The sequence below is a fragment of the Amblyraja radiata genome, chromosome 21, assembly GCF_010909765.2.
Source record: "Amblyraja radiata isolate CabotCenter1 chromosome 21, sAmbRad1.1.pri, whole genome shotgun sequence".
Lineage (NCBI taxonomy): Eukaryota > Metazoa > Chordata > Chondrichthyes > Rajiformes > Rajidae > Amblyraja > Amblyraja radiata.
This window is the reverse complement of record NC_045976.1, coordinates 10,082,008-10,107,800: the sequence shown is the minus strand read 5'-3', so window position 1 is coordinate 10,107,800 and position 25,793 is coordinate 10,082,008. Positions and strand designations below refer to the sequence as shown.

The window sequence follows — 25,793 nt, the reverse complement described above, 5'->3', positions numbered from 1 at the left end:
TTTCCATCCTGGGAAAAAGGTTCTGATTGTCCACTGCAGCATCTGCAGTTCCTTGTGCCACCAAGAGATAAAGGATGGTTTATCGCCTGAAGAAGGGTCTCAACCCGAAACGTCACCCATTCCTTCTATCCAGAGATGCTGCCTGTTCCGCTGAGTTACTCCAGCATTTTGTGTCTATCTTCGGTGTAAACCAGCATCTGCAGTTCCTTCCGTCACAGGACGGTTTGTAAGCTACTTTCACTCCCGTTCTCCCAGTTTCAAATCTAATCTCTACGATCTTTTTGTTTTGCGGTGTCCGCACCTATCCTCACTGTGGAGCTTATGTACTTTTACAAAAGGTTAGAGAAAGTTCCTTCCTCTCCACCACCTCCACACTTGTTAGCACTATGGTTAATAGCCTCTTATACCCCCTTTGCAGCTCGTTGACAGTAGATGGTGCAATTATCTGTGAATGTAAGAACATAGTTATTAATAACACACAACTTTGTACAGTCAGCGATACTGCTCAGAGGTTCTTAGAAAACCTCTTGTAGGATTAGCAAGGATTTAACCTGAGCAGTGAGAGAGGGCTGCACAATAACATTGCTGACTCACAATAACAGAGACCTGGGTTCTATCCCGACCTCGGGTGTTGTCTGTATGGAGCCTGCAGCTTCTTCCTGTGGCTGCTTGGGTTTCCTCCGGGTACTTTAGTTTAGTTTAGTTCAGTTTAGTTTAGAGGTGCAGGCTCTTCGGCCCATTGAGTCAGCGCTAATCAGCGTTCCCCGAACACTAGCCCAATCCTACACACCAGGTACAATTTATACATTTAAAAGACATTTGGACAGATACACAGATTGGAAAAGCTTAGAGGGATATGGGCCAAACACGGGCAGGTGGGACTAGTGTAGATGGGAGCACCTTGGACAGCATGGCCAAGATGGGCCGAAGGGTCTGTTTCCACATGTTGTATGACTGTATTACAATTCTTTGTCAATTATTTGTTCAGATTCAGACAGTGGGATCGCTCACGGACACATGGGGTTTGCCATATCGAAGACCTACAGTGTGACGGAGGACAGGTACGGCTGTGTGATCGCCAATGTCCCTGCCCTGGAGTTGATGGCCCTCTATGTCGCTGCCGCCATGCATGATTACGACCACCCAGGAAGGACCAATGCCTTTCTCGTGGCTACCAGTGCACCACAGGTATGTATCACGTAGAACATACTGGTTGGGTGCGGAGTTGGAACCCTGACCAGGTTGGCAACAATGGTTTAAGATAGAGTTGCCAACACTTGTTGGGTACCTCTTTAAGATGGATTAGCAACACTGATTTAGATTTTTAGAGATACAGCAGGGAAACTAGCCCTTCGGCCCACCGACCAGCAATCCCCGCACACTAACACTATCCTACATGCTAGGGACAATTTACAATTTTATCAAGCCATTTAACCTATAAACCCTGTACGTCTTTGGATTGTGAGACGAAACCGGAGCACCCGGAGAAAACCCACGCTGGTCGTTGGGACAACGCACAAATGTACAAACAGCACCCGTTGTCAGGATTGAACCCGGATATCTGGCACTATAAGGCAGCAACTCTTATCACTGCGCCACTGTGCTGCCCGACACTATTTCAGTGTCCCTTCCAGATGAAGTTGCCAAAAGTGATTGGGTGCTCCTTTAAGACTCGGCAGTCAACGCTGGTTGGATGCCCCTTTAAGATGAAGTTGCCAAAAGTGATTGGGTCCTCTAAGATAGAGTTGCCAACACTGGTTTTCTCTGAGATCTTCGGTTCCTTCCCACACTCCAAAGACGGCAGGTTTGTAGGCGAACTGGCTTTGTATAAATGTAAATTGTTCCATGTATCTGTAGGATAGTGCGGGGATCGCTGGTCGGCGTGGACTCGGTGGGTCGAAGGGCTGTTTCCACGCTGTATCTCCAAACTAAACTAAACTAAACTAATGAATGGTCGGGCCCTGGGGAGTGTCGTAGAAAAGAGGGATCTAAGAGATTAGGCACATCGTTTTCAGAAAGCGCCATCATAGGTAGCTAGGATGGTGAAGAAGGCTTTTGGTACATTGGTATTCATTGGTCAGGGTATTAAGTATAGAAGTTGGGAAGTTACATTGCAGTTGTACAAAATGTTTGTGAGGCCACATTTGGAGCACTGTATGCAGACTTGGTCACCTAATGAAGGATGTAATTAAGCTGCAGAGAAGATTTACGAGGATGTTGCCAGGATTCGCGGGCCCGTGCTATAGAGAGTAGTTGGGCAAGCTTGGACTTCGTTCTTTGTAGCGCAAGATAATAAGGGATAATAAGGGATGAGGTGTATACAGTTATGAGGGGAATAGACAGTGTAAATGCACAGAGTTTCTTACACCGGGAATCAAGAACCAAAGTACATAGGTTAAAGATGAGAGGAGAAAGATTTAATAGAACCCTGAGGGACAACCTATTTCACACAGAGGAGTGGTGGGTATTTGGAACAAGCAATTGAGGCAGGTACAATAATAACATTTAAAATACGCTGGATGTACATGGATAAGAAATGTTTAGGATATGTGCGAAATGCGGGCAATTGGGACTATCTTAGATGGGGTATTTTGGTCGGCATGGACGAGTTGGGCTGAAGGGCCTGCTTCCGTGCTGTATGACTATCTGATTGTGCCGCCAACTATGCAGGACTCGCTCTGCCATCTCAGACCAGGTTATAATGCAATAGCTCCGAGGCAGATAGTTAAGGGCCTGTCCCACTTACGCGATCTTTACCGGCACCGTGATTTGTTGCCGAAATCTTCGACATGTTGAAAATTCAGTGGCGACCAGAAAGACGCTTCGACTCTTTGGAGACCTCTCACGACCATAGGAGACCTCTCACGACCATACAGACTGACATGTCGCCAGGGGTCGCCTGTAAGTGGGACAGGCCCTTTATGGATCCAGATTTACTGCAGAGACTGGTGTGCCTTAGCAAGGGCGTCAGGCAAGGAATTACCAGACACCCACCCAATAACTTTGAAAAAGGTTTAAAATTGTATCTGTTCTTCAGTCGCATCTCCTGAATAATTGAGAAGCAGCAGAGCAGGTGAAGAACAGTTGTCTTTTTAAACAGAATCGGCAAGTCATGCTGATTTGACATCAACAGAAGCCGATTAGAACTCAATGCCTTTAGGCTTTTGAGATACAGCGCGGAAACAGGCCCTTCGGACCACCAAAGCCGCGCCGACCAACGATCACCTGTTCACTAGTTCACTAGCACTATACTACACGCTAGGGACAATTTTACAACTTTCTGAAGCCAATTAACCTGCAAACCTCTATGTTTTTGCAATATGGGAGGAAATCGGAACACCCAGAGAAAACCCACGCGGTCACAGGTAGAACGTACAAATTCACTACTGACAAGCGCCCATAGTCAGGATCTAATCTGGTGCTGTAAGGCACTCTGCCGCCCTTGCATGCACATCAATGTTACATCAGCAACAGGAGGAAGGAGTGTGAGTGGAATCACAAGAGACGACAGATGCCTGAATCCTGAGTTAGAGTGCTGCAGGAACTCAGTGGGTCAGGCAGCATCTCTATTAGCTGCTCCACTGTGAGAAGGCTTTAAATAAAACCTTTCCTCCGATTTGACGACTTCAAAAAGATCATCCACTCATTTATCTCCTCCCGTCTTAATTACTGCAACTCCCTTTACACTGGCATCAGCCAATCATCCCTGCCCCGCCTGCAATTGGTCCAAAACGCCGCAGCGAGACTCCTGACGGGCACCTGAAAAAGGGACCACATCACCCCGATCCTGGCCTCTCTCCACTGGCTCCCAGTGCGATTCCACATAAATTTCAAGCTCCTTCTTTTTGTTTACAAAAAGTTTCTTTGTTTCTTTTTGTCTAGGCATAAGCTCAGGGGCAACCGCGCTTTTGCGGTTGCAGCACCTAGACTGTGGAACAGCATCCCCCTTCCCATCAGAACTGCCCTTCCATCAACTATTTTAAGTCTAGACTTAAAACTTATTTCTACTCTCAAGCCTTTCTTGAGGTCCTCTGAGAGAGCGCTGTATATATGTATTTATGTATGTGATGTTGATCCATGTACCACTGTATGTAGCATGTTAGTACCTCCACTAATGTAAAGCACTTTGGTCAACGAGAGTTGTTTTTAAATGTGCTATAGAAATAATAATTGACTTGACTTGACTAGAGTGCAGTGATCAAGAGTCAAGAATGTTTTAATGTCAGACTGGACCAAGTGGGACCCATTGATCCCTGCCACAGGGAAGGCCTGGTCCCCCAACGCAACCCGTTCCCCCAACGCAATATTCCGGAATTTATTTGGAAGTTGTAGTGGTTTTTTTTAATTTGTTTTTTTTAAATATTTAATTTTACTAGAAGCAAGTACAATCATATGGCACCAAAGTGCCTAATATATATTTTCATAATACATTTTATGTACAGCTTCTTATTTTTTTTTTTTGTTATAATAAAGAAAGATAAGAATAAGAAAAAGAAATTAGATTGTAAAGGATAGAAAGACGTGAGATATATAGTGTGTGAAGAAAAAGAAAAAAGACGAATAAGTGAAGAAAGTTGAGGAAAAGTAAATAGGAAAATAGGAAAAAGAGAATAAGACATAAAGAAAAGAAGTAAGGAGATCATTGTTTATAATCTTGACCATCCCTCGTCCAGTCCTGAAACAGTTAGCTTTTACAATTGTGTTGCACCATATGATTCCAAAAAGACGACAAGGTTGTAGTGTTTAATAGCCTGACAGATGTAGGGAAGAAGCTGCTCCTGAAACTGGACGTTACAGTTTTCACTCCTATGCCCTTTTTCTAAAGGCAGGAGTGAATTGAGAGTGTGGCCAGGGTGGTGTGGGTCTCTGATGATGCTGGCTGCCTTTTTGAGGCAGCGCCTCCTGTCGATCCCTGCAATGGTGGGGAGGTCAGTACCCGTGACGGACCGGGCAGTGTCCGCCACGTTTTGCAATCTTCTTCATTCCAAGTTGCTGAACCAGACCGTGCAGCAACCAGTCAACATTCTCTCTGCTGTACACCAATAGATGTTCAAGGGCTTAGAGAGAAGTTCAAGAGGCTTTCTTTATGATTGCATTAATGAGCTGGGTCCAGGATAGATCTTAGGAGATATGCACGCCCAGGAATTTGAAGTTTTTGACTCTCCACCACTATCCCATGATGAAGACAGGTTTGTAGATCCTCGACCTTCCTCTTCCAAAGTTAATGTGCAACCATCTCAAAATTTCAACGACTAATCGGAACTGGCTGTAGAGGTATTGGTGTCATTTCTGCTTCTGGTCAATGCAGGATTTGAACCCTGGATGGGAACCCCCCCCCCCCCCCCCCCCCCCCCCCCCCCTTCCCACACACATAGTTTTGAATTCTGTTTGGACAGTGACTTGGAAGATGAGGTCACATCAAGGTCGATCAATCCATTAGTTCAGTCCTGTTAATAAGTTCCCAAATCGCACAGCTACATGTTATTCCCTCGAGAAAACATATTGATCACTGTGTTTGAGTGTCCCTGATCTCCCCATATCTGTTTGTCCCTCCAACAAACATTACAATCCCACCTCCAGAATATATCCCTCGTTTCAGTCTCGACCATCACACAAACCAACCTCCCTTCCATTGACTCCATTTACACCTTACGCTGACACGGTACGGAATGGTACCATTTGGCGCCGCCGTTTCGGCACCGTTGTTTCGGCGCCTCCGTTTTCGGCGCCTCCGTTTTGGAGGCGCCATCTTTTGCTAATTTCTACAAGAACTTCCTTTCTGACACTGGTAAGAAAGGATATTCTTGTTGCCACTTTACAACTGCCTCTGTTTCTTGCATTAAATTATTAAAGAATATTTTTGTAAAAACTTCCATTGGTAACAGAGACCCTGAACTCTCGGTAAATTCATGCAATAATATGGATTGGAAACCCCAGGGCAAAAATATTTTTGGCTAGTCTCTGATTAACACGTTGCACGATTATGATCATGCTACTTTATTGAGAGGACCAAGGTTAAAAGCAGAGATTTTCAATCAAGCTTCTCAGTGACTGTAAATGTAAACCCCCCAAAAATGACTATCATTAACTCTAAGTTGAAGCACAACATGGGACTGTTTGAGCTTCCGACGGCTTACCTTCATATATAGATCATGTAGAAAAGAATGTTGCAGTTTTTTTAAGCTTTTGGATTTGCCCAGAGACAAGAGGGCACACAGTGGCATAATTCACCTATTCACCTATTGAAACAGCGGCGCCGAAACAACGGCGCCGAAAAGTACCTGACCCGCCTCGGCAAGGCCAGCGGCATTATCAAGGATGAGTCAGAACCCGGCCACTCCCTCTTCTCCCCTCTCCCATCAGGTGAAAGGTATAGAGGTGTGAAACCGCACACCTCCAGATTCAGGGACAGTTTCTTCACAGCTGTTATCAGACAATTGAACCATCCTACCAACAACCGGAGAGCAGTCCTGAGCTACAATCTGCCTCAATGGAGACCCTCGGACTATCTTTGATCGGACTTTACTGGACTTTATCTTAGATTAAATGTTAATCACGTTATTTTCTTTATCGTGTATCTGTAAACTGTGGATGGCTCGATTGTAATCATGTGTTATCTTTCCGCTAACTGGTTAGCATGCAACAAAAGCTTTTCACTGTACCTCGGTACACGTGACAATAATCTGAACTCAAACTCAAGCCAGCACAGTATCTCAACTGACCCCCCCTCCTTGCAGCACCAGACGTCAGGTCAGTTTTACTTTCGTTTCGTTTAGTTCTCCCCGTGACCTGCGTGGGTTTTCTCCGAGATCTTCGGTTTCCTCCCACACGCCAAAGACGTGCAGGTTTGTAGGTTAATTGGCTTGGTATAAATGTAAATTGTCCCTAGTGTGTGTAGGATAGTGTTAATGTGCGGGGGCCACTGGTCGTTGCGGACTTGGTGGGTCGAAGGGCCTGTTTCGATGCTGTGTCTCTAAACTAAAGTAAAGTCTTTCACGAGGTTAGTGAATGTAAAAAATAAATCTGAACAAAATCTTTGCAAAAAGCTCTTGTGAAATGCATGACTCGTGTGCAGAAATCTTTCATCATGAGGTTTCAGTTCCTGTTAAGTAACTTATGAACACAGATTGTCTCTATTGTGCTGTTCCGAAAGGAGTCTCTGTTCTTAGATGAAACAATAAAAAGATTCCAGGACACTTTGAAACAAAATGTCAAGGAACCACCATCATAGATCCGAGCTAACTCAAGAGTTAAGAGTGTTTAATTGTCATATGTACCAACGGAACAATGACATTTGTACTTGCAGCAGCATAACAGGCCTTTAAACGCAATAGACACAGATTACATATGATAAACACAACAAATTCAATAACTTAATAACCACAAACAAGTGCAGAAAACCTGAAGTCCTTCATGAACCTGCATTCACCCTATTCTTTCATTTAGTTTAGAAATACAGCATGGAAACAGGCCCTTCGGCCCACTGAGTCCCAGATACAGGTTCTTTCCTGCATGTTAGGGAGAATTTACAAAAGCGATTAACCTACAAACCTGCACGTCTTTGGAGTGTGGGGGGGAAACTGGAGCACCCGGAGAAGACACACGCGGTCACAGGGAGAACGTACAGACAACACCTGTAGTCAGGATAGAACCCGGGTCTCTGGCGGTGTAAGGCAGCAGGACTACCTCTGCTCCACCGTGTCTCCTCTGTTGATTTGCGTCATGTTAAGGGCCTGTCCCACTTGGGCGTCATTTGCGCATCACGCAGGTGGCGCGCGAAGATTTTGTGAATCCCAAAATCCTGAGGCGCTGCGCGCGACCGCGCGTCACTGCCTACGTCACCACGTCTCACCACGAGCCATGCGCGCATCACGACGCGCATGTGATGCGTAAATGATGTCGCGTCGGCGTCGTGACGCATAAATTATGTCGCGTGAATGACGTGCAAATAACGCTGAAGTGGGACAGGCCTTTAGGTGCCAACCGGGATGATGTTCTGAAGCCCTGGCAGGCCTTTGCAGGTACTATCACAACATTTAAGCAGGATCTATCACCACGTATAAGAAACATTTAGGCAGGTTTAGAGGGATATGGGTCAAACGCAGGCAGGTGGGACTAGTGTAGATGGGGCATGTTGGTTTGTTGGGCAAGTTGGGCCGAAGGGTCTATGTCCACGCTCTACGACTCTATGACACAGAGGTGAACGTAAACCTCACCCCTGACATACACACGTGGGTTCGACGGCTGACTTGAGTTGTGTTTTGATTGCAGGCCGTTCTATACAACGACCGCTCGGTGCTGGAGAACCATCACGCTGCCTCAGCCTGGAACCTGTTCATGTCGCAACAAGAGTACAACTTCCTGGTCAACTTGGATCACGTCGAATTCAAGCGGTTCCGATTTCTTGTCATTGAGGCCATATTGGCCACGGATCTTAAGAAACACTTTGACTTTCTCGCAGAGTTCAATGCCAAGGTAACCTGCTTGCATCTAATTGAGTTACGTCACAGTTCATTTGAAGGGTTCTGGTAGCCTTTAGTGATCTGCATTAGGTATGTAGCAAAATCATAGATCGGGTAGGTGCACAGAGTCTATTTTGCCCAGAGTAGGGAAATCGAGATCCAGAGGACATAGGTTTAAGATGAGGGTGGGAAAGATTTAATAAAGAATCTGAGCAGTAACCTTTTCACACAAAGGGTGGTGGGTGTATGGAACGAGCTGCCATGGGAGGTAGTTGAGGCTGGGACTATTGCAACATTTGAGAAACAATTAGACAGGTACATGGATAGGATAGGTCTGAAGTGACATGGGCCAAACACGGTCAGGTGGGAGTAGTGTAGATGGGAATGTTGGTTGGTGTGGGAAAGTTGGGCCCAAAGGCCTGTTACCACTGTGTCTCCGTGATTCTAAGTTAATGATTCAATGATTCGGAGCTGCTTCAGTACATCGAGCACATGGACCGGACTTTGGACTTTTTATAAATGGTGCCAATACATGGCGACCCGTGCATTGAAACATAGAAAATAGGTGCAGGAGGAGGCCATTCGGCCCTTCGAGCCAGCGCCGCCATTCATTGTGATCATGGCTGATCGTCCCCAATCAATAACCCGTGCCTGCCTTCTCCCCATATCCCTTGATTCCACTAGCCCCTAGAGCTCTGTCTAACTCTCTCTTAAATCCATCCAGTGATTTGCCTCCACTGCCCTCTGTGGCAGGGAATTCCACAAATTCACAACTCTCTGGGTGAAAAAGATTTTTCTCACCTCAGTCTTAAATGGCCTTCCCTTTATTCTAAGACTGTGGCCCCTGGTTCTGGACTCGCCCAACACTGGGGAACATTTTTCCTGCATCTGGCTAGTCCAGTCCTTTTATAATTTTATATGTTTCTATAAGATGCCCCCTCATCCTTCTAAACTCCAGTGAATACAAGCCTAGTCTTTTCAATCTTTCCTCACATGACAGTCCCGCTATCCCAGGGATCAATCTCGTGAACCTACGCTGCACTGCCTCAATCACAAGGATGTCCTTCCTCAAATTAGGAGACCAAAACTGTACAGAATACTCCAGATGTGGACTTACCAGAGCCCTATACAACTGCAGAAGAACCTCTTTACCCCTATACTGAAATCCTCTTGTTATGAAGGCCAACATTCCATTAGCTTTCTTCACTGCCAGCTGTACCTGCACGCCAACTTTCAGTGACTGGTGTACAAGGACACCCAGGTCTCGCTGCACCTCCCCCTTACCTAACCTAACCCCTTTGAGACAATAATCTGCCCCAAGTTTTTGCCACCAAAGTGGATAACCTCACATTTATCTACATGCATTCTTTTTGCATGTGTGATCTATGCAAAAATAATCTCACTGTGCAATGCATCTGTGGCAATAAAGCCCCACTGAAGAATTGGTACCGGTACTTTATTGTTAAAAGGGCACAAAGTGTTGTAGTGGGTCCGCAGATTCGGCAGCATCTCTGGAGGCGTTTCAAGTCGGGACCTTTCTTCAGACCTTCAGCTCTGTGTTAATCGTGGCATTTAAGAGGCTTATGAATAGCCACGTGGTCTGCACCCGACCCGAAACATCACCTGTCCTGTCCATGTTCTCCAGAGATGCTTCCTGACATTCTGAGTTATTCCAGCACCGTGCCATTTTGTGTAATAAGCAGCATCTGCAGTTCTTTGTTTCTATAATCTGTACTTTATTGTTACATATACTTAGGTACAGTAAAATTCATTTTTTGCATGCAGTTCAGTGAAAATCTATTGTCTTAAATGCTCTGAATTAGAAAATGTGCCCACACAAGGACAGATCACTCCACTGACAAATTGTTGGATGGAATAGTCAACAAATTCACTATTCTATCTCACCAACTTGTACAGACGCACCGTAGAAAGCATTTTATTGGGATGCATGGTTTGGGAACTGCTCCATCCAAGACCGCAAGAAATTGCAGAGAATAGTAGCTCGCAAACTAACAACCTCCCTTCCATTGACTCCATCTACACTTCACGCTGCCTCAGCAAGGCCACCAACATAATGAACGGCCAGCCAGTCTTACCCCGGTCACTCCCTTTTCTCCCCACTCCCATCAGGCAAGAGGTACAGAAGCGTGATAATGCACACCTCCAGATTCGGGGTCAGATTCTTCTCAGCTGTTATCAGGCAACTGAACCATCCTCTCACCTGACAGAGTGCAGTCCTGACCTCCCGTCTACCTCATTGGAGACCTTTGAACTATCTTCATTCAAACTTTATTGGACTTTACCTTGCACTAAATGTTGTGCCCTTTATCCTTTATCTGTACACGGCTTGATTGTAACCGTGCATAGTCTTTTCTTTGACTGTTTAGCAATGAAACATAAGCTTTTCACTGAATCTCGGTACATGTGATGACAATAAACTAAACTAAAGGTCATCAGTGGAATCATCAGTCTTTGTATAGCACATTTTCAAATACTTTAATGTTTCCTAAAGAGTTTAAAGTCATTTCAATATATAACTGCATAAGACTACCCCTCGATGATGAAGAGTCCAGTCATTCAAATACACACTTGGTTTAATGCAGTTTAGTTTAGTTCTACAGCATGGAAACAGGCCCTTCGGCCCATCGAGTCCAAGCCTTCTATGACCACAACTCTGCAATTTCTTGTTTCATACTATGAGGGGGATTGTGCAGGCGAATGTAGTTGGAACAGGATTTTAGTTTTACCCATTGAACTGGGACACAATCTGGGAGAATTCCTCTAGACAATGAAAATGATGTAGTCATCTAGATTCTTGTACGTTTTAATACAGGTTATATGTGCAGCAATTAATTTACTAGTGTTAGATGCCAACAAATGTCCGTGGCTGTAATACTGGAAATGAAAAAAGACTATTTGTTCCTTGTCTGCACAGAACGTGGTGCTTATGCACTGAACAATGATGAACTCCATATATCAATAAACTGCAATAAATATTAGTGCAGAATTTATTTCAGTAATGCACAGGGTACCTTGCCAATGTCGACTCCATGCTGTTAATATACGTTATCTGTTAATGTAATGCACAGATATATTGATAGGAAACAGGGAACCGCATATACTGGAGTAAAATTGCCCCTAGTGTGTAGGGAATGGATGAAAAATGGGATAACACAAAAGTAGTGTGAATAGGTGATCGATGATTGGCATGGACTTGGTGGACCGAAGGGCCTGTTTCCATCACTGTATCTCTAAACTAAACTGAACTAAACCAAACCAAACTAAACTAAACTAATCTGAACAAAAGCAATCTAAACCAGGGGTGGGGAACCTTTTCATGTTGGAATGCCACATTAAGTTAGCTGTAATCTAATAAGGCCGCATCCAAGAAAGTTCAATTAGACATACTTCAAAATGTACATTATTTTGTTAAAATAGCCCTCATGACTGACTTTTTTTAATTGTGGCCATCAGTCGGGGAGGATTATGTTTTTGAATCTTCTTTTACTCTTTATATTTTAAATACGTTCAATTTAAGATTAAAATAAAAAATAATAAAAGACAAACAAAAACATACTAATAAAAATAAAAGGATTTGTTCTACAAAATTTGGATTCATTCAAAAGGCCGCACTTAATGGCCTAGAAGGCCGCAGGTTCCCCACCCCTGATCTAAACTAAACTAAACTAACAGCAGATCAGGAAGCATCCCTGGAGAACATGACCAGGTTACGTTTTGGGTTGTTTTAGGAGTCTGAAGCAGCGTCCCAATGAAACATTGCCTATCCATGTTCTCCAGAGGTGCTGCCTGACCTGCTGAATTACTGCAGCATTTTGTGAATTAATTGACACCAGTTTTGAATATGCAGCAAACAACACTGTAGGGTGGCACAGTGGCGCAGCCGTGGAGTTTCTGCCTTACAGCGCCAGAAACCTGGTTTTGTACGTTCTCCATGTGACCACGTGGGTTTTCTCTGGGAGCTCTGGTTTCCTCCCACACTCCAAAGACGTACAGATTTGTAGGATAATTGGCTTTGGTAAAATTGTAAATTGTCCCTCGTGTGTAGGATAGGGCTGGTGTACTCTATCTCTAAAGTAAAAGTCTAATGTCTAAACAAACATTGCCCACTCAGTTCCTCCCACAGTTTTTTTTTGTTCTCAACATACTGTTCATGTTTTAACACAAAGTACATTGTTAATGTGGGTGTTATTTTTGCATTGTAAGTGTGCAGTAGAATGTGCTGATAAAATGTGTTGGTAATCATATCACAAGTTGATCAATATTTTCCAGTGAAGCTTCACATGATCCCAGAGACATACACAGACAGCTGACAGAATGGGTTGCATCACTCAGATGCTGCCTGACCCACTGCATTCCTCCAGCATTTTGTGTCTTATTTGAAAATCGGCATCTGCAGTTCTCCATGCCAAAAGAAGTGTCCCGACCCGAAACGTCAGCTATCCATGTTCTCCAGAGATGCTGCCTGACCCGCTGAGTTACTCCAGCGCTTTGAGTCCTTTTGTGTATTAACCAGCATCTGCAGTTCTTTGTAACTACATTCACAATTGCTATGTGGCCCCGAGGCCCCACATTGATTGTGATGGGATTACAATAACATTTCTTTATTTGCTACTTGACATCCGAGAATAGACACAACGTGCTGGAGTAACTCAGGCGGCATCTCTGGAGAACATGGATGGGTGACGTTTTGGGTTGGAACCCTTCTTATGACGTTTCGGGACAGGATCCTTCTTTGGGAGCCTGAAGAAGGAAACGTTGTCTATCCATGTTCATCCATGTGATCCGCTGAGTTACTCCAGCACTTTGTGTCAATCTTCGGTATAAACCAGCATCTGCAGTGCTTTGTCATTGCATTTAGGCTGTTTCACAGTTCATTCTACAGATCCTTTTCACATGCGGCATTCAAAGTCGTTTTCTTGGAGAGAACGTTTTCTTAACTGTTTTCAAGACTTTTTATATATCACTGATAACCTTATGTTTTTTATGCTGTTGAATATTGAATTAGTAATGTATTTCCTTACATTTACCACAGGTGAATGAGGAGGTGGGGCCAGGCATTGACTGGGCAAATGAAAACGATCGTTTGTTGGTTTGTCAAATGTGCATTAAACTCGCTGACATCAATGGGCCTGCCAAATGCAAGGAGCTTCATTTGAAATGGACGGAAGGCATAGTCAATGAGTTTTACGAACAGGTTAGTAATATGCCTTAAATTGGCATATTGCTCTTAAATGAGTTCCACCTATTTTGATACCAATGAGAAGGTTGGTGGGTTCAATTTGACATGTATATTGATGGAGCTGCTGCCTCGCAATTCTGAACTCTGGCACTGTCTGTGTGGAGCTTGCACGTTCTCCTTGAGGATTTCCTACTGGTGCTCTGGTTTCCTCACACATCCTAATGCCATGTGGGTTTATAGGTTAATTGGCCTCTGTAAATTGTCCCAAGTGTGCAGGGAGTGGATGAGAAAGTGGGATAACATAGAACTAGCGTTCATGGGAGATCGATGGTCAGCGTGGACTCAGTGGACCGAATGGCCTGTTTCCTTTGATCAACCTATAGTACTTGAGTTTGGCTTGATTGTATCCATGTATAGTATTATCTGATTTATTTGGTTAGAGTGCAAAACAATGTTTTTCACCGTACCTCAGTACACTTGATTAAATAAAACCTAAATCTAAACCTAATGCGGCCTAACCAAAGTCATATATAGCTGCACTGTGAGTCTTCGTTTAGTTTAGCAATACAGCACGGAAATGTGCCCTTCGGTCCACCGAATCCACGCCGACCAACAATCCCCGCGCACTAGCACTATCCTACTACACTAGGGACAATCCTAACACGATGGACAATTTACACATTTTTACCGACACCAATTAACCTACAAATCCGCACGTCTTTGGACTGTGGGAGAACCTGGAGAAAACCCATACAAACACCGTACAGATATTGTAAGCACCCGTAGTCGGGATTGATCCCGGATCTCTGGCAACTCTACCGCTGCGCCACTGTGCCGCCCCCTAAGTCTTATACCAAATTGCCCAACCAATAATAACAAGCACACCATACACCTTCTTAACCACCGATTAATTATCCGCGATGGAATTGAGATGTACGTCCAGGTCTAAATAAAGGGGAACATGAGGAGGTGCAGTTTCCATTCCTTAGCTTCCAGGAGGTTTCTGTTTTGGGAGGTTCTGGCTTTGATGAGCCTCGTATTGTATTGATGGTGAGCACTTCAGGCACATTCAGATATGTTGTTACTATAACAACATATATAATATAATGAGAGGAATAGATTGGGTGAATGCGGAGTCTTTTGCCCAGAGGAGGAGAATCAAGAACCAGAACCCATGGGTTTAAGGTGAGAGGAAAAAGAACCTTGAGGGGCATTTTTTTCACACATAAGGTGGTGGATGTATGGAACGAGCTGCCAGAGGAGGTAGTTGAGGCCGATACCATATATAACAATATTTAAAAGACAAAATGTGTAGGAAGGAACTGCAGATGCTGGAAAAAGAAGGAATCCCAACATTCCCTCTCTCTCATTCCCTCCCCCACCCAAGTCACACCAGCTTCTCATATTCACCGAACAAACAGCCAACAATGGCCTGTTTCCTTTATCATCATTACCTTTTTGCATATCTTTCATTCATTATTCTTTATCTCTGTAATAATTGTCTATATCTCTCGTTTCCTTTTCCCCTGACTGGTCTGAAGAAGGGTCTCGACCTGAAACATCACCCATTCCTTCTCTCCAGAGATGCTGCCTGATCCGCTGAGTTACTCCTGCTTTTTGTGTCTAATATTTAAAAGACAGTTGGTCAGGTACATGGGTAGGGCAGCTTTAGAGGGGTATGGGCCAAACTCAGGCTGGTGAGAATAGTATAGATGGGACATCTTGGTTGGCATGGGCAAGGTAGGCTGAAGGGGCTGTTTATATGCTGCATGACCCTATGAATCTAAATTGGCTGAATGATCGAGTCAAGAGTGATTTATTGTCATGTGCCCCAAAATGGAACTATGAAATTCTTACTTGCAGCAGCACAATAAGTATATAAACATAGTACAGCATAATAAACAACAAAATTAAATTCAATAAATTTTAATTAAACGATATAATGCAAAAAGAAAAACAATGTCCCAAGTCCCGAGTGCAACCAAGGTAGCTCTTAGTTTGAAGTTTAGTTGGGATGCTTAGTGTGCAATAGCCTGATGGTTATTGGGGAGGAGCTGTTCCTGAACCTGGACATTCCAGTTTTCAGACTCTTACACCTTCTTCCCGATGGTGGGAGTGAAATGAGAGCGTGGCCAGGGTGTTGTGGGTCCTTAGTGATATTGGCTGCCTTTTTGAGGCAGCGCATCCTCTCGATGGCTTTGGATGGTGGGGGAGGTCAGTACTTGTGATGACGGGCTAGTGTTCAACAATTTTTTACACCGCTTTTAGACTCCTGCGCCTCCTTCCTCGTAAATGCCTCTTGAAACCAGGAAGGGGGTGAGCAGGAGTAGATGTGAAGGCGCGGGACATGGCGATGGACCTAACCGCCTCTCACTTTGATGCGCAGGGTGACGAGGAGTCCAGTCTGGGGCTCCCCATCAGTCCGTTCATGGACCGCTCGGCACAGCAGCTGGCAAAGCTGCAGGAGTCCTTCATCACCCACATTGTGGGGCCCCTGTGCAACTCGTACAACTCGGCAGGGTTAATACCGGGGAGATGGGTGGAGGAGACCGACGGAGAGGAAGAAGACGACGAGGAAGCGGAGACGACAGAAGAGGAAGGAGCTTTGGAAACAACCTCAAGTAGGTTCATTTGGCTCATCCCTTCCACTCCTTTGATGCACTTGCTCACAATCCCCTGATCTTAATTGCTCGTGAGATGGTGATGTTGATCCATCCTCCAGAACCACTGCAGTCTAAGTTTAGTTTATTGTCACGTGTACGGAGATGCAGTGAAATGCTTTTGTCGCCTGCCGTGAGTGGCCCGATTGTAATCATGTATTGACATTCCACCAGTCAGTAAACACAAGATTGCAATCGAGCCGTTCACAGTGTACAGAAGCATGATAAGGGAATGTAGTGCAAGGTGAAGCCAGTAAAGTCCAATCAAAGATAGTCCGAGGGTACTCAACATAGAACTGAATGGTACAGCACAGAAACAGACCCTTCAGCCCGCAATGTCTGTACCACACATGACACCAACCCTCAATTCCACTCCTTTTATTCACTCGGACAGCTATAATTTATTCCCTGATCTTCATTGCCCTTGAAATGTTGATGTTGACCCATATAAAATAACTGCAGTTCTTGGTATTTGAACAGTACAGCACAGGAACCTGCCCCTTTGACCCATAATGTCGGCCCCGAACACAATGCCAAGTTAAGCTAATCTCTGTCTGCACGGGCTCCATATCCCTCCATACCCTGCATATTTGCGTGCCAATCTAAAAGCATCTTAAACACCACAGCTGGTAGAGCTGCTGACTCACAGCCCCGGAGATCCGGGTTCAATCCTGAACACGGGTGCTGTCTGTGTGGAGTTTGTACGATCCCCCTGAGACCGCGTGGGTTTCCTCCCACTTCCCAAAGGTTTGTAGGTCAATTGGCCCTCTGTAAAATTGCCCCAAGTGTGTAGGGAGTGGATGAGAAAGTGGGATAGCACAGAACTAGTGTGAATGGGTGATCGATGGTTGGTGTGGACTCAGTGGGCCGAAAGGCCTGCTTTTCCATGCTGTAATGTTCAATCAGAAACCCGTTATTGTATCTACCTCCACCATCTGTTCCAGGCACCCACCTCCATTCATGAAAAAGTACCCTCACTGTGCTATTGGGTAGACGCAAGGAACTGCAGATACTGGTTTACAAAATACAAACACAAAGTGCTGGAGTAACTCAGCGGGTCAGGCAGCATCTCTGGAGGACATGGATAGGTGACATTTTGGGTCAGGACCTTTTTTCGGACTGATTGCAGTAGGGAGGAGAAAGCTGGAAGAGAGGTGGGGGGTGGGACAAAGCCTGCCGAGTGATAGGTGGATACAGGTGAGGGGGAAGGGGTGTTTGATTGACAGATAGGTGGATGAAGGCCAGCGATGAAAAGGAAACAAAAGGGCGTGAGATGAGAAGTGAAGAGGGGTGACATGTGTAGCCAGGAGGAGCGATACACGTGTGAGAGGGGTTGAGGGGAGTTTGACGCTGGAGTTTTAACTGGAGTGGGTAGCTTTAGAGAGTTTAGCGATGCAGCATGAAAACAGGCCATTCAGCCGCCAAACGCGCCATCTATGTTCTATGTTATCCCACTTTCCCATCCACTCCTGACCCACGAGGGGCAATTTCCAGAGGCCAGTTATCCTACAGACATCCCACGTCTTTGGGATGTGGGATGAAGCCGGATTACCCGGAGGAAACCCATGTGTTCACAGAACGAACGTGCAAACTACACACACACACACACACGCACACACACTCACACTCACATACACACATACACACACACACACACATTCACACTCATATATATACACACGCACACACACACACACACACACATACATACACATACACACACACTCACATACATATACACACACACACACACGCGCACGCACATACACTCACTCGCACACGCTTACAGCACCCGAGGTCAGTATTGAACCAGGGTTTTCAAGCAGCAGAACTACCAGCTGTGCCACCCTATTTGCATAATTACTGGTTTAGTAACGTATTGCGACCACCTCAGGCTGACCTGAGCTGTTGCTGCAGCTTCGAGCCTGCAAGTGATCTGCCTAATGGCCATAAATCTTTGCCACAGACGACTGTGGAGGCCAAGTCAATGGGTATTTTTAAGGTGGAGATTGATAGATTCTTGATTACTATCAGGGGTTATGGGGAGAAGGCAGGTGAACGGGGCTGAGAGGGAGAGATAGATCAGCCATGATTGAACGGCGGAGTGAGTGGACTTGATGGGCCGAATGGCCTAATTCTGCTCCTGACCTCATGAAATTGTGCCGCAGCCAGGAGCACACCTGGTGACTTGTGTGTGACCCACGGGAGTTCCAGTGATTGATCCTTGGCAAGGGGCAGCCCAGCACAGGTGCAGGTCCTCGCTCTGCACATTTAATTCCCTCCCGGCTTGGTTGGCATGGAGTCAGCACTGAAAGCCCCGAGATTGGGCAGAGGCAGAACCGCAGTGGGTCAGACGTTGAGTCACGCGATGCCGTGTTTCTCACGGGACTCGGCCTTGTCTCCGGATGGATACCCCGACCGTTTGGGGCAATCCACACATTAAACAAGATAATAATAATAATAATATATCTTTTATTGTCATTGCACGTCAGTGCAACGAGATTTAGTAATTTAGATGACGTTAAGAGAGGATTTGTGTTCAGCTCATTCGGTCACCGTGCATAGTAAATTACAATGCTTTCTTTCATGCATACACTCAATAACATCAATGTTATAGAACTGGTGTGAACAGCTCCTATCTACCCCCGTTTGGCCCATATCCCTCGAAACCTTTCCTATCCAAGTAACCTGTCTAAATATCGATTACATGCTGTTATAGTACCTGCCTCACTACCTTCCCTGTTAGCTTGTTCCATACACCCACCAACCTCTGTGTGAAAATGTTGCCCCTCAAGTTCCTATTAAAACCCCCATCCTCCGGCACATTGTGCTTTTTGCTCAAGATTCCAGCATCTGCAGTTCCTTGTGTCTGCTGGGAACACTGACACTGGATGCTGTTTGGCTTACCATGGGCCTAGCCTGAACCGCTGAGTATTTCCAGCATGTTACAATTCCAGGAACTGCAGTTCTGTTTTGATGAGCACAATGACTAGAATTTGAAGGTAGCGATTCCCAAAGACATCACCCTCTGGGTGAAGACCATTTATCTTCATCTTCATCTTCAGGGGAAGAACCTTTCTCCCAGGGTGGAAATGTCAGAGGTTGGGGGACATAGCTTTACGGTGAAAGGGGCACAGTGTAAAGGAGATGTGTGGGCAAGTTTTTTCACAGAGAGTGCTGGGTGCCTGAAATGTGTTGCCAGGGGGGGAGGCAGATATAACAGTGGCATTTAAGAGGCTTTTAGACAAGCACATGGATTTGCTGGGAATGGAGGAATATAGATCACATGCAGTTGGAGATGAGTTTATCTTGCCGTCATGTTTGACACTGACATTGTGGGCCGAAGGGCCTTTTCCTGTTCCTGTGTCATAGAGTCACACAGCTTGGAAACAAATCCTTCCGTCCAATTTGCCCATGAGACCAGGATGCCCCATCTACACTAGTCCTACCTGCCCGCATTTGACCCATATCCCTCTACTCCTTTCCTATCCATGTACTGCCCCAAAATGTCTTTTAAATGTTGTTATAGTACCTGCCTCAACTACCTCCTCTGGCAGCTCGTTCCATATACCCACCGCTCTCTGTGTGGAAAAGTTGCACCTCAGTTTCCTATTAAATCTTTCCCCATTCACATTAAACCTGTATCCTCTGGTTCTTGATTCCCCCACCCTGGGTAAAAGGGTACCCACATTAGATATTCCCATGCATGTAGTTTAGTTTACTTTAGTTTAGAGATGACCTGTTCATCTATCCAATCTGTTTCCCTCTGCGCAGTGTTCTATGTTCTGTTTCATTCTGTGACCTTAAGCATCACTAATATTGATGCTATCACAATGTCATAAACTTCTTATCCCAATGCATCTATTCACCCAACAGGATTTATTAATAAGGATTATAAACTGACATAGCTAATAAATTTCATATATATATCGTATGATCTAACATATCATGTGAATGTAGTTACAATCAATAGGCTTGTTTATTGCAAAATTACAAGTCTATAACTATCCTTTCATCAATATTTCCATGCTAAATTGCCTAATGCTCCAATTTTGCTCTCTCTGCTGGCTTATGAGTTATTCCTTCCGGGGTTTTTATTGGGCCGGATCAAGTTTGATTCGTAAGGTCACCTCCCACGCTATTCCCACACCAACACTCACCACTTTATGGCCTCTTGAATCCGAGTAACTTCAGTATTTGACAATCCATGAGCCAAAACAAACTACAAATGGAGAAGAGGTCTCTGATACCAGATGCCAAGGCCTGGATAAGCTAATGGTAACACTCCAACACTTACCATCAATTGAGAGAATTAAAAATATGTTTTCTTAATGGAAATTACTTAATGCTGCCGGGATTACAGAGTTTCAGCGACAAGGGAAGTTGGATAAACTCGGATTGTTTTCCCTGGAACGTCGGAAGTTGAGGGGAGACTTGATAGAAGTATATGAAATTATGACGCACAGATAGGGTAGACAGTCAGAACCTTTTTCCCAAGGTGGAAATGTATAATACTAGAACGCATAGCTATAAGATGAATAGGGAAACTCTAATGGAAATGTGTGGGGCATGTTTTCACACAGAGTGGTGGGGGGCTGGAACATGCTGCCGGGGCTGGTGGTGGAGGCAGATACGGAAGAGGCTTTTAGATAGGACCATGGATATGCAGGAAATAGATGGGTATGCATCATGTGCAGGCAGATGAGATCAATTTAACTTGGTATCATGCTCGGCACTGACATTGTGGACCGAAGGGCCCGTTCCTGTGCTATCCTGTTCTATGTTTAATGTGCCATGTACATTTGATGCAAACAATAGCATTACTTAAGAAATAGACAAATCGCCTTAGTTTCACTTACAGTCTTAGACATAAAGCTACTGTATGTGGCGTAGAAACAGGCCCTTAGGCCAGTGTTGCCAACTGTCCCGTATTAGCTCGGACATCCCGTATATATAGGAGCAAAGAGGTCCTGCAGTTGTACAGAGCCCTAGTGAGACCACACCTAGAGTATTGTGTGCAGTTTTGGTCCCCTAATTTGAGGAAGGACATTCTTGCTATTGAGGGAGTGCAGCGTAGGTTTACAAGGTTAATTCCCAGGATGGCGGGACTGTCATATGATGAGAGAATGGTGCAAGCTGGGCTTGTACACTCTGGAGTTTAGAAGGATGAGAGGGATTCTCATTGAAACATATAAGATTGTTAAGGGCTTGGACATGCTAGAGGCAGGAAACATGTTCCCGATATTGGGGGAATCCAGAACCAGGGGTCACAGTTCAAGAATAAGGAGTAAGCCATTTAGAACGGAGACGAGGAAACACTTTTCCTCACAGAGAGTGGTGAGTCTGTGGAATTCTCTGCCTCAGAGGGCGGTGGAGGCAGGTTCTCTGGATGCTTTCAAGAGAGAGCTAGATAGGGCTCTTAAAAATAGCGGTCAGGGGATATGGGGAGAAGGCAGGAACGGGGTACTGATTGGGGATGATCAGCCATGATCACATTGAATGGCGGTGCTGGCTCGAAGGGCCGAATGGCCTACTCCTGCACCTATTGTCTATTGTCTATTGGGCTAAATTGGTTTGTCCCATACGGGACCGCCCTTGCCCCGTATTTGACTGCTACTACTTGGGTCGAGGGGACTGTTGGGTCGGAGCGCTGCGTCCGGCCCTGCCTCAGTCCGTCCCGACGCAGTGCAGCCCATGGAGTGCAGCAGCAACACCTCGCCCGTGGCCCCATCGGTTGGCAGCCTGGCCAGCTGTCCGGCCTTAGGACCTTCGCTTACCGCCGACTCCATCACCCCCTCCTTCTCATCGCCGATCATCGGTTCATGAGTTGGGTGGGGTGCCGGGCCAAGACTCCTCAGCTGGCCCGCCGGCTGGGCTTTGCGTGCAGTCTAGCACCCGGGCCAACTCATCATTCACTCAACCACGGCCGAGTCGGTCAATGAATTGCCGTCGGGAATTTGTCCCTTATTTTGACCTTGTCCCTTATTCGGGAGTGAGAAAGTTGGCAACCCTACCTTCTGCCCACCATGCCATGCCCACCAAGTTGGCATACTGGGCTAGCCCCATTTGCCTACTGTTATCCCATAGCCCTCTCAACCCTTCCCATCTATGTACCTGTCCAAATATATTTCAAAAGTTGGAATTGTATCTGCACCTATGATTTCCTCTGGCAGTTCATTCCAGATACAGACTACCCTCTGAGTGGAAAGGTTGCCCTTGAGGTCCCTCTTAAATTTCTTCCCCTCCACCTTAGTTCTAGCATCCTCCATGTTGGGTAAATGATTGAGTGTGAGACTTACCTTTATCATCCACATTGGATATCTCATGCTTGTAGTTTAGTTTAGTTTAGAGATACAGCATGGAAACAGACTCTTCGGCCCACCAAGTCCGCATCAACCATTGATCACCCACTCACACGAGTTCAATGTTATCCCACTTTCTCATCCACTCCCCACACACTAGGGGCCAATTTACAGGGGGCCACTTAATCTACAAACCCGCACGTCTCTGGGTTGTGGGAGGAAACCGGAGCACCCGAGGTCGGGAATCAGGGAATTACGTGGTCCCAGGGACGTGTGCGGACTCCACACAGACACCACCCGAGGTCGGGAATGAACCTGGGTCTCTGGCGCTTTGAGGCAGCGGCTCTACCCGCTGTATCACTGTTCCTCCCGCACTTTGTGCTTTGCTCAAGATTCCAGCATCTCTAGTTTCTTGTGTCTCCACTGTTGAGTATGATTTGCCTCAGTCTTTAATTCTCTTCTACACCAGCTCCATGGAGCATTGAATTTCCCGATCTTTCAAATATATATTGGCCTCGTCTTTAAATACCTGATCCAATGATCCAGCCTTCACCAAACTTCAGGGTAGAGAATATCACAGCTTCTCCAGCCTCTGCAAGACAAAATGTCTACACTATTCTGTTTTAAAATGGAGACATAAAGAACTGCAGGTGTTGGTTTACAAAAAAAAACACAAAGTTGGATGATGGTTGGACAAAGGTCAGAAATGAAAAGACAGGGGCGACACAGTGGAGCAGCAGTGCCGCCTTACAGGACCCAGAGGCCTGGCTATGACCCTGACTATGGGTGCTGTCTGTGCGGAGTTTGCACGTTCTCCCTGTGGACTTACTCTGGGTTCTCCGGTTTCTTCCCACACCTCATAGGTTTGTAGGTAAATTGGTTTCTGTAAATTGTCCCTAGTGTGTAGGGTACAACTTGAGTATGGGCAATTGTTGGTTGGCACGGTCCTGGTGGCCCAAAGGGCCTGTTTCCACACTGTATCTCTAAAACTAGCACTAAAACGCCAAACAAGATTTAATGAGATAAGGAAAAAGGAGAGAGGAGACATCAAATGTGAAGCCCAATGAAAGAATGTAGGTGGAAGGGGATGAGGGGAAGGCGAATGAGAGAATATCTCTAAAGTCTAAAGATGCTGCATCACAGTTTGAGCTCTTCCAGCACTTATATAATTTTTCCTGAAATTAGTAAATGCTAATTGGATTGCCTGGAATAGACAGTAGTAGAATCCCTTTCATTGACACTCAAGTTATTGATGTACCATTTAGGAAAAAAACACAAAGTGTTGGAAGAACTCAGCAGGTCAGGCAGCATCTGTGGAGGGACTGGACAGATGACGTTTCCGGTCGGGACCCTTCTTCAGATTGTAGTAGGGGTGAGGGAAGCTGGAAAAGAGAGACGGGGGCAGGGACACGGCCTGGCAAGTAACTCAGTGGGTCAGGCAGCATCTCAGGAGAAAAGGAATAGGTGGCGTTTTGGGTTGGGACCCATAGACCAGCATGTGTAGTTCTCCCCACACAAGTGATGGGTGAGGGTGGTGATTGCCAGATGCGTGGGGTATATGAGGCTTTCTATCGCTTCATACTACAAATCAGTTCTGAGGAAGGGTCCTGACACAAAAACGTCGCACATCCACGTTCTTTGGAGATGCTGCCTGACCCGCTGAGTTCCTCCAGCACTTTGCCCGTCTATTTTTTTTATTGTAAACCGGCACCTGTGGTTCCTTTTGTCCATGAGTCGAATCTAATGTTGCGGATGAAAACAATTTCACTTTTGTGCTTCACCCCTCTCCCAAGGAACAGGACGGGAGCGATGCGGGAAGCAGGGAAAGGTCTTCTGCCAGATCATGCAGCACCTGATGGACAACCACGAGATGTGGAAGAAGGTCATTGACGAGGAGCAAGAGGAGCGGAGGAAAGTGGAGCCGGAGAGCCCGGACCAGTCCTCGTTGCTGCAGAGCTCAGAGACAATCCAAGCCATCACTGAGGAGGAGGAGGATGAGAAGGAAGAGAAGAATAGTGAAGGATCACAACGGAAGTCTGTGCCACTCAGTTCAATCACAACCCTAACCCAGGACACTTTAGAAGGCGATAAAAATGACTGACCTGCGGTGCTGACTTTTATTTTATTTTTGTTCCCAGCACACTCTGACACGATACTGTAGATGTGTAGGACAAGGTGCCTACAGCTGTGATGACATTATACAGAGCCGCAGCCAAGACTGAATTGAACACTCTGATGGAGGAAGCCTCTGTAATGCATCACCCGCTGATTTAGACTGTAAACACACAATTGCTATCAGTACAATTCCGGTGCACTTTCTCATTGAGCTGTCTTGTTTAATATTGCTTGATACACACGTATGTAACAAACAACAACACGCAACAACAAATGAGGGATGACTTACTTGTGAAGCGTAGGCTTTGCAAAAAACATCGCTGTGGTGTTACATCCGTAACCTTTGCTCTACTTCTGAGCGAAAGTCGATAGCTTTATCAGTATTCTGATACAGCCTGACGATATATATTTTTTTGTGTATATAACCTTATAGCTCACTAGCTTTGTATAGGCAACCTCTCGAAGCGTTGCTGCAGTACTTGTACATTGCCAAAACACCTTGAACAAATGTTTTAGAAAAAGCCTGGCAGACACACGATGGGCTCATGTTCACTTTATAAAGAGTACCTACTACAAGCCAAACTCCTAGTCAAGAATTTATATCCATTTTGAATATTTTTACTGTTTATTTACATTCAATAATAATTATTTGAAGAAGACGACAGGTTATTTGTAGATACAAAGAACGTTTTCTAATGGCTTTTTGTAAATAGCGAGCTCTTAAACCAGTTTTTTTTGTGATTTTGTAAAGATGACTATGAAAAGTTCACACTTAAAAATACATTCTTGTGATACTGTCAGAACTTAGTACCTTCTTACGCTATGCAGGTATGATTGCGTTTGTTGCCATAGATGGTTGATTTCTTTAAAAATGTTGACGCTTTGGATTATTTTCGCAGCAAAGTTAATTCTGAAGAAACTGTTTACTACTGAGAAGGTGCGAGGATTGAGAGGGAATTGGAAGAGATGACCTCAAATTTAGTTGGGCCAGTTACCTGCACATTTTAGACTCTGTGTGACTTTGTGGTGGTGAGGATTGCCTCGTGCAGTTTAA

The 25,793-nt window shown here is 45.3% G+C and overlaps 1 protein-coding gene across 6 annotated transcripts in view; it reads left to right on the top strand.

Annotated features, from left to right (window-relative positions):
* Positions 1 to 25,539, top strand: part of pde3a (phosphodiesterase 3A) — a 340,829-nt gene extending 315,290 nt beyond the window's left edge. For all 6 annotated transcript variants that reach the window (XM_033039491.1, XM_033039489.1, XM_033039493.1 and 3 more), the window contains 5 exons: positions 989 to 1,188; positions 8,272 to 8,475; positions 13,516 to 13,677; positions 16,049 to 16,283; positions 24,418 to 25,539. In XM_033039491.1, the coding sequence (XP_032895382.1) occupies positions 989 to 1,188; positions 8,272 to 8,475; positions 13,516 to 13,677; positions 16,049 to 16,283; positions 24,418 to 24,725 (1,109 nt within the window). In that variant the 3' untranslated portion in view covers positions 24,726 to 25,539. The remainder of the gene's footprint in view (positions 1 to 988; positions 1,189 to 8,271; positions 8,476 to 13,515; positions 13,678 to 16,048; positions 16,284 to 24,417) is intronic.
* Positions 25,540 to 25,793: the final 254 nt, after the last annotated feature.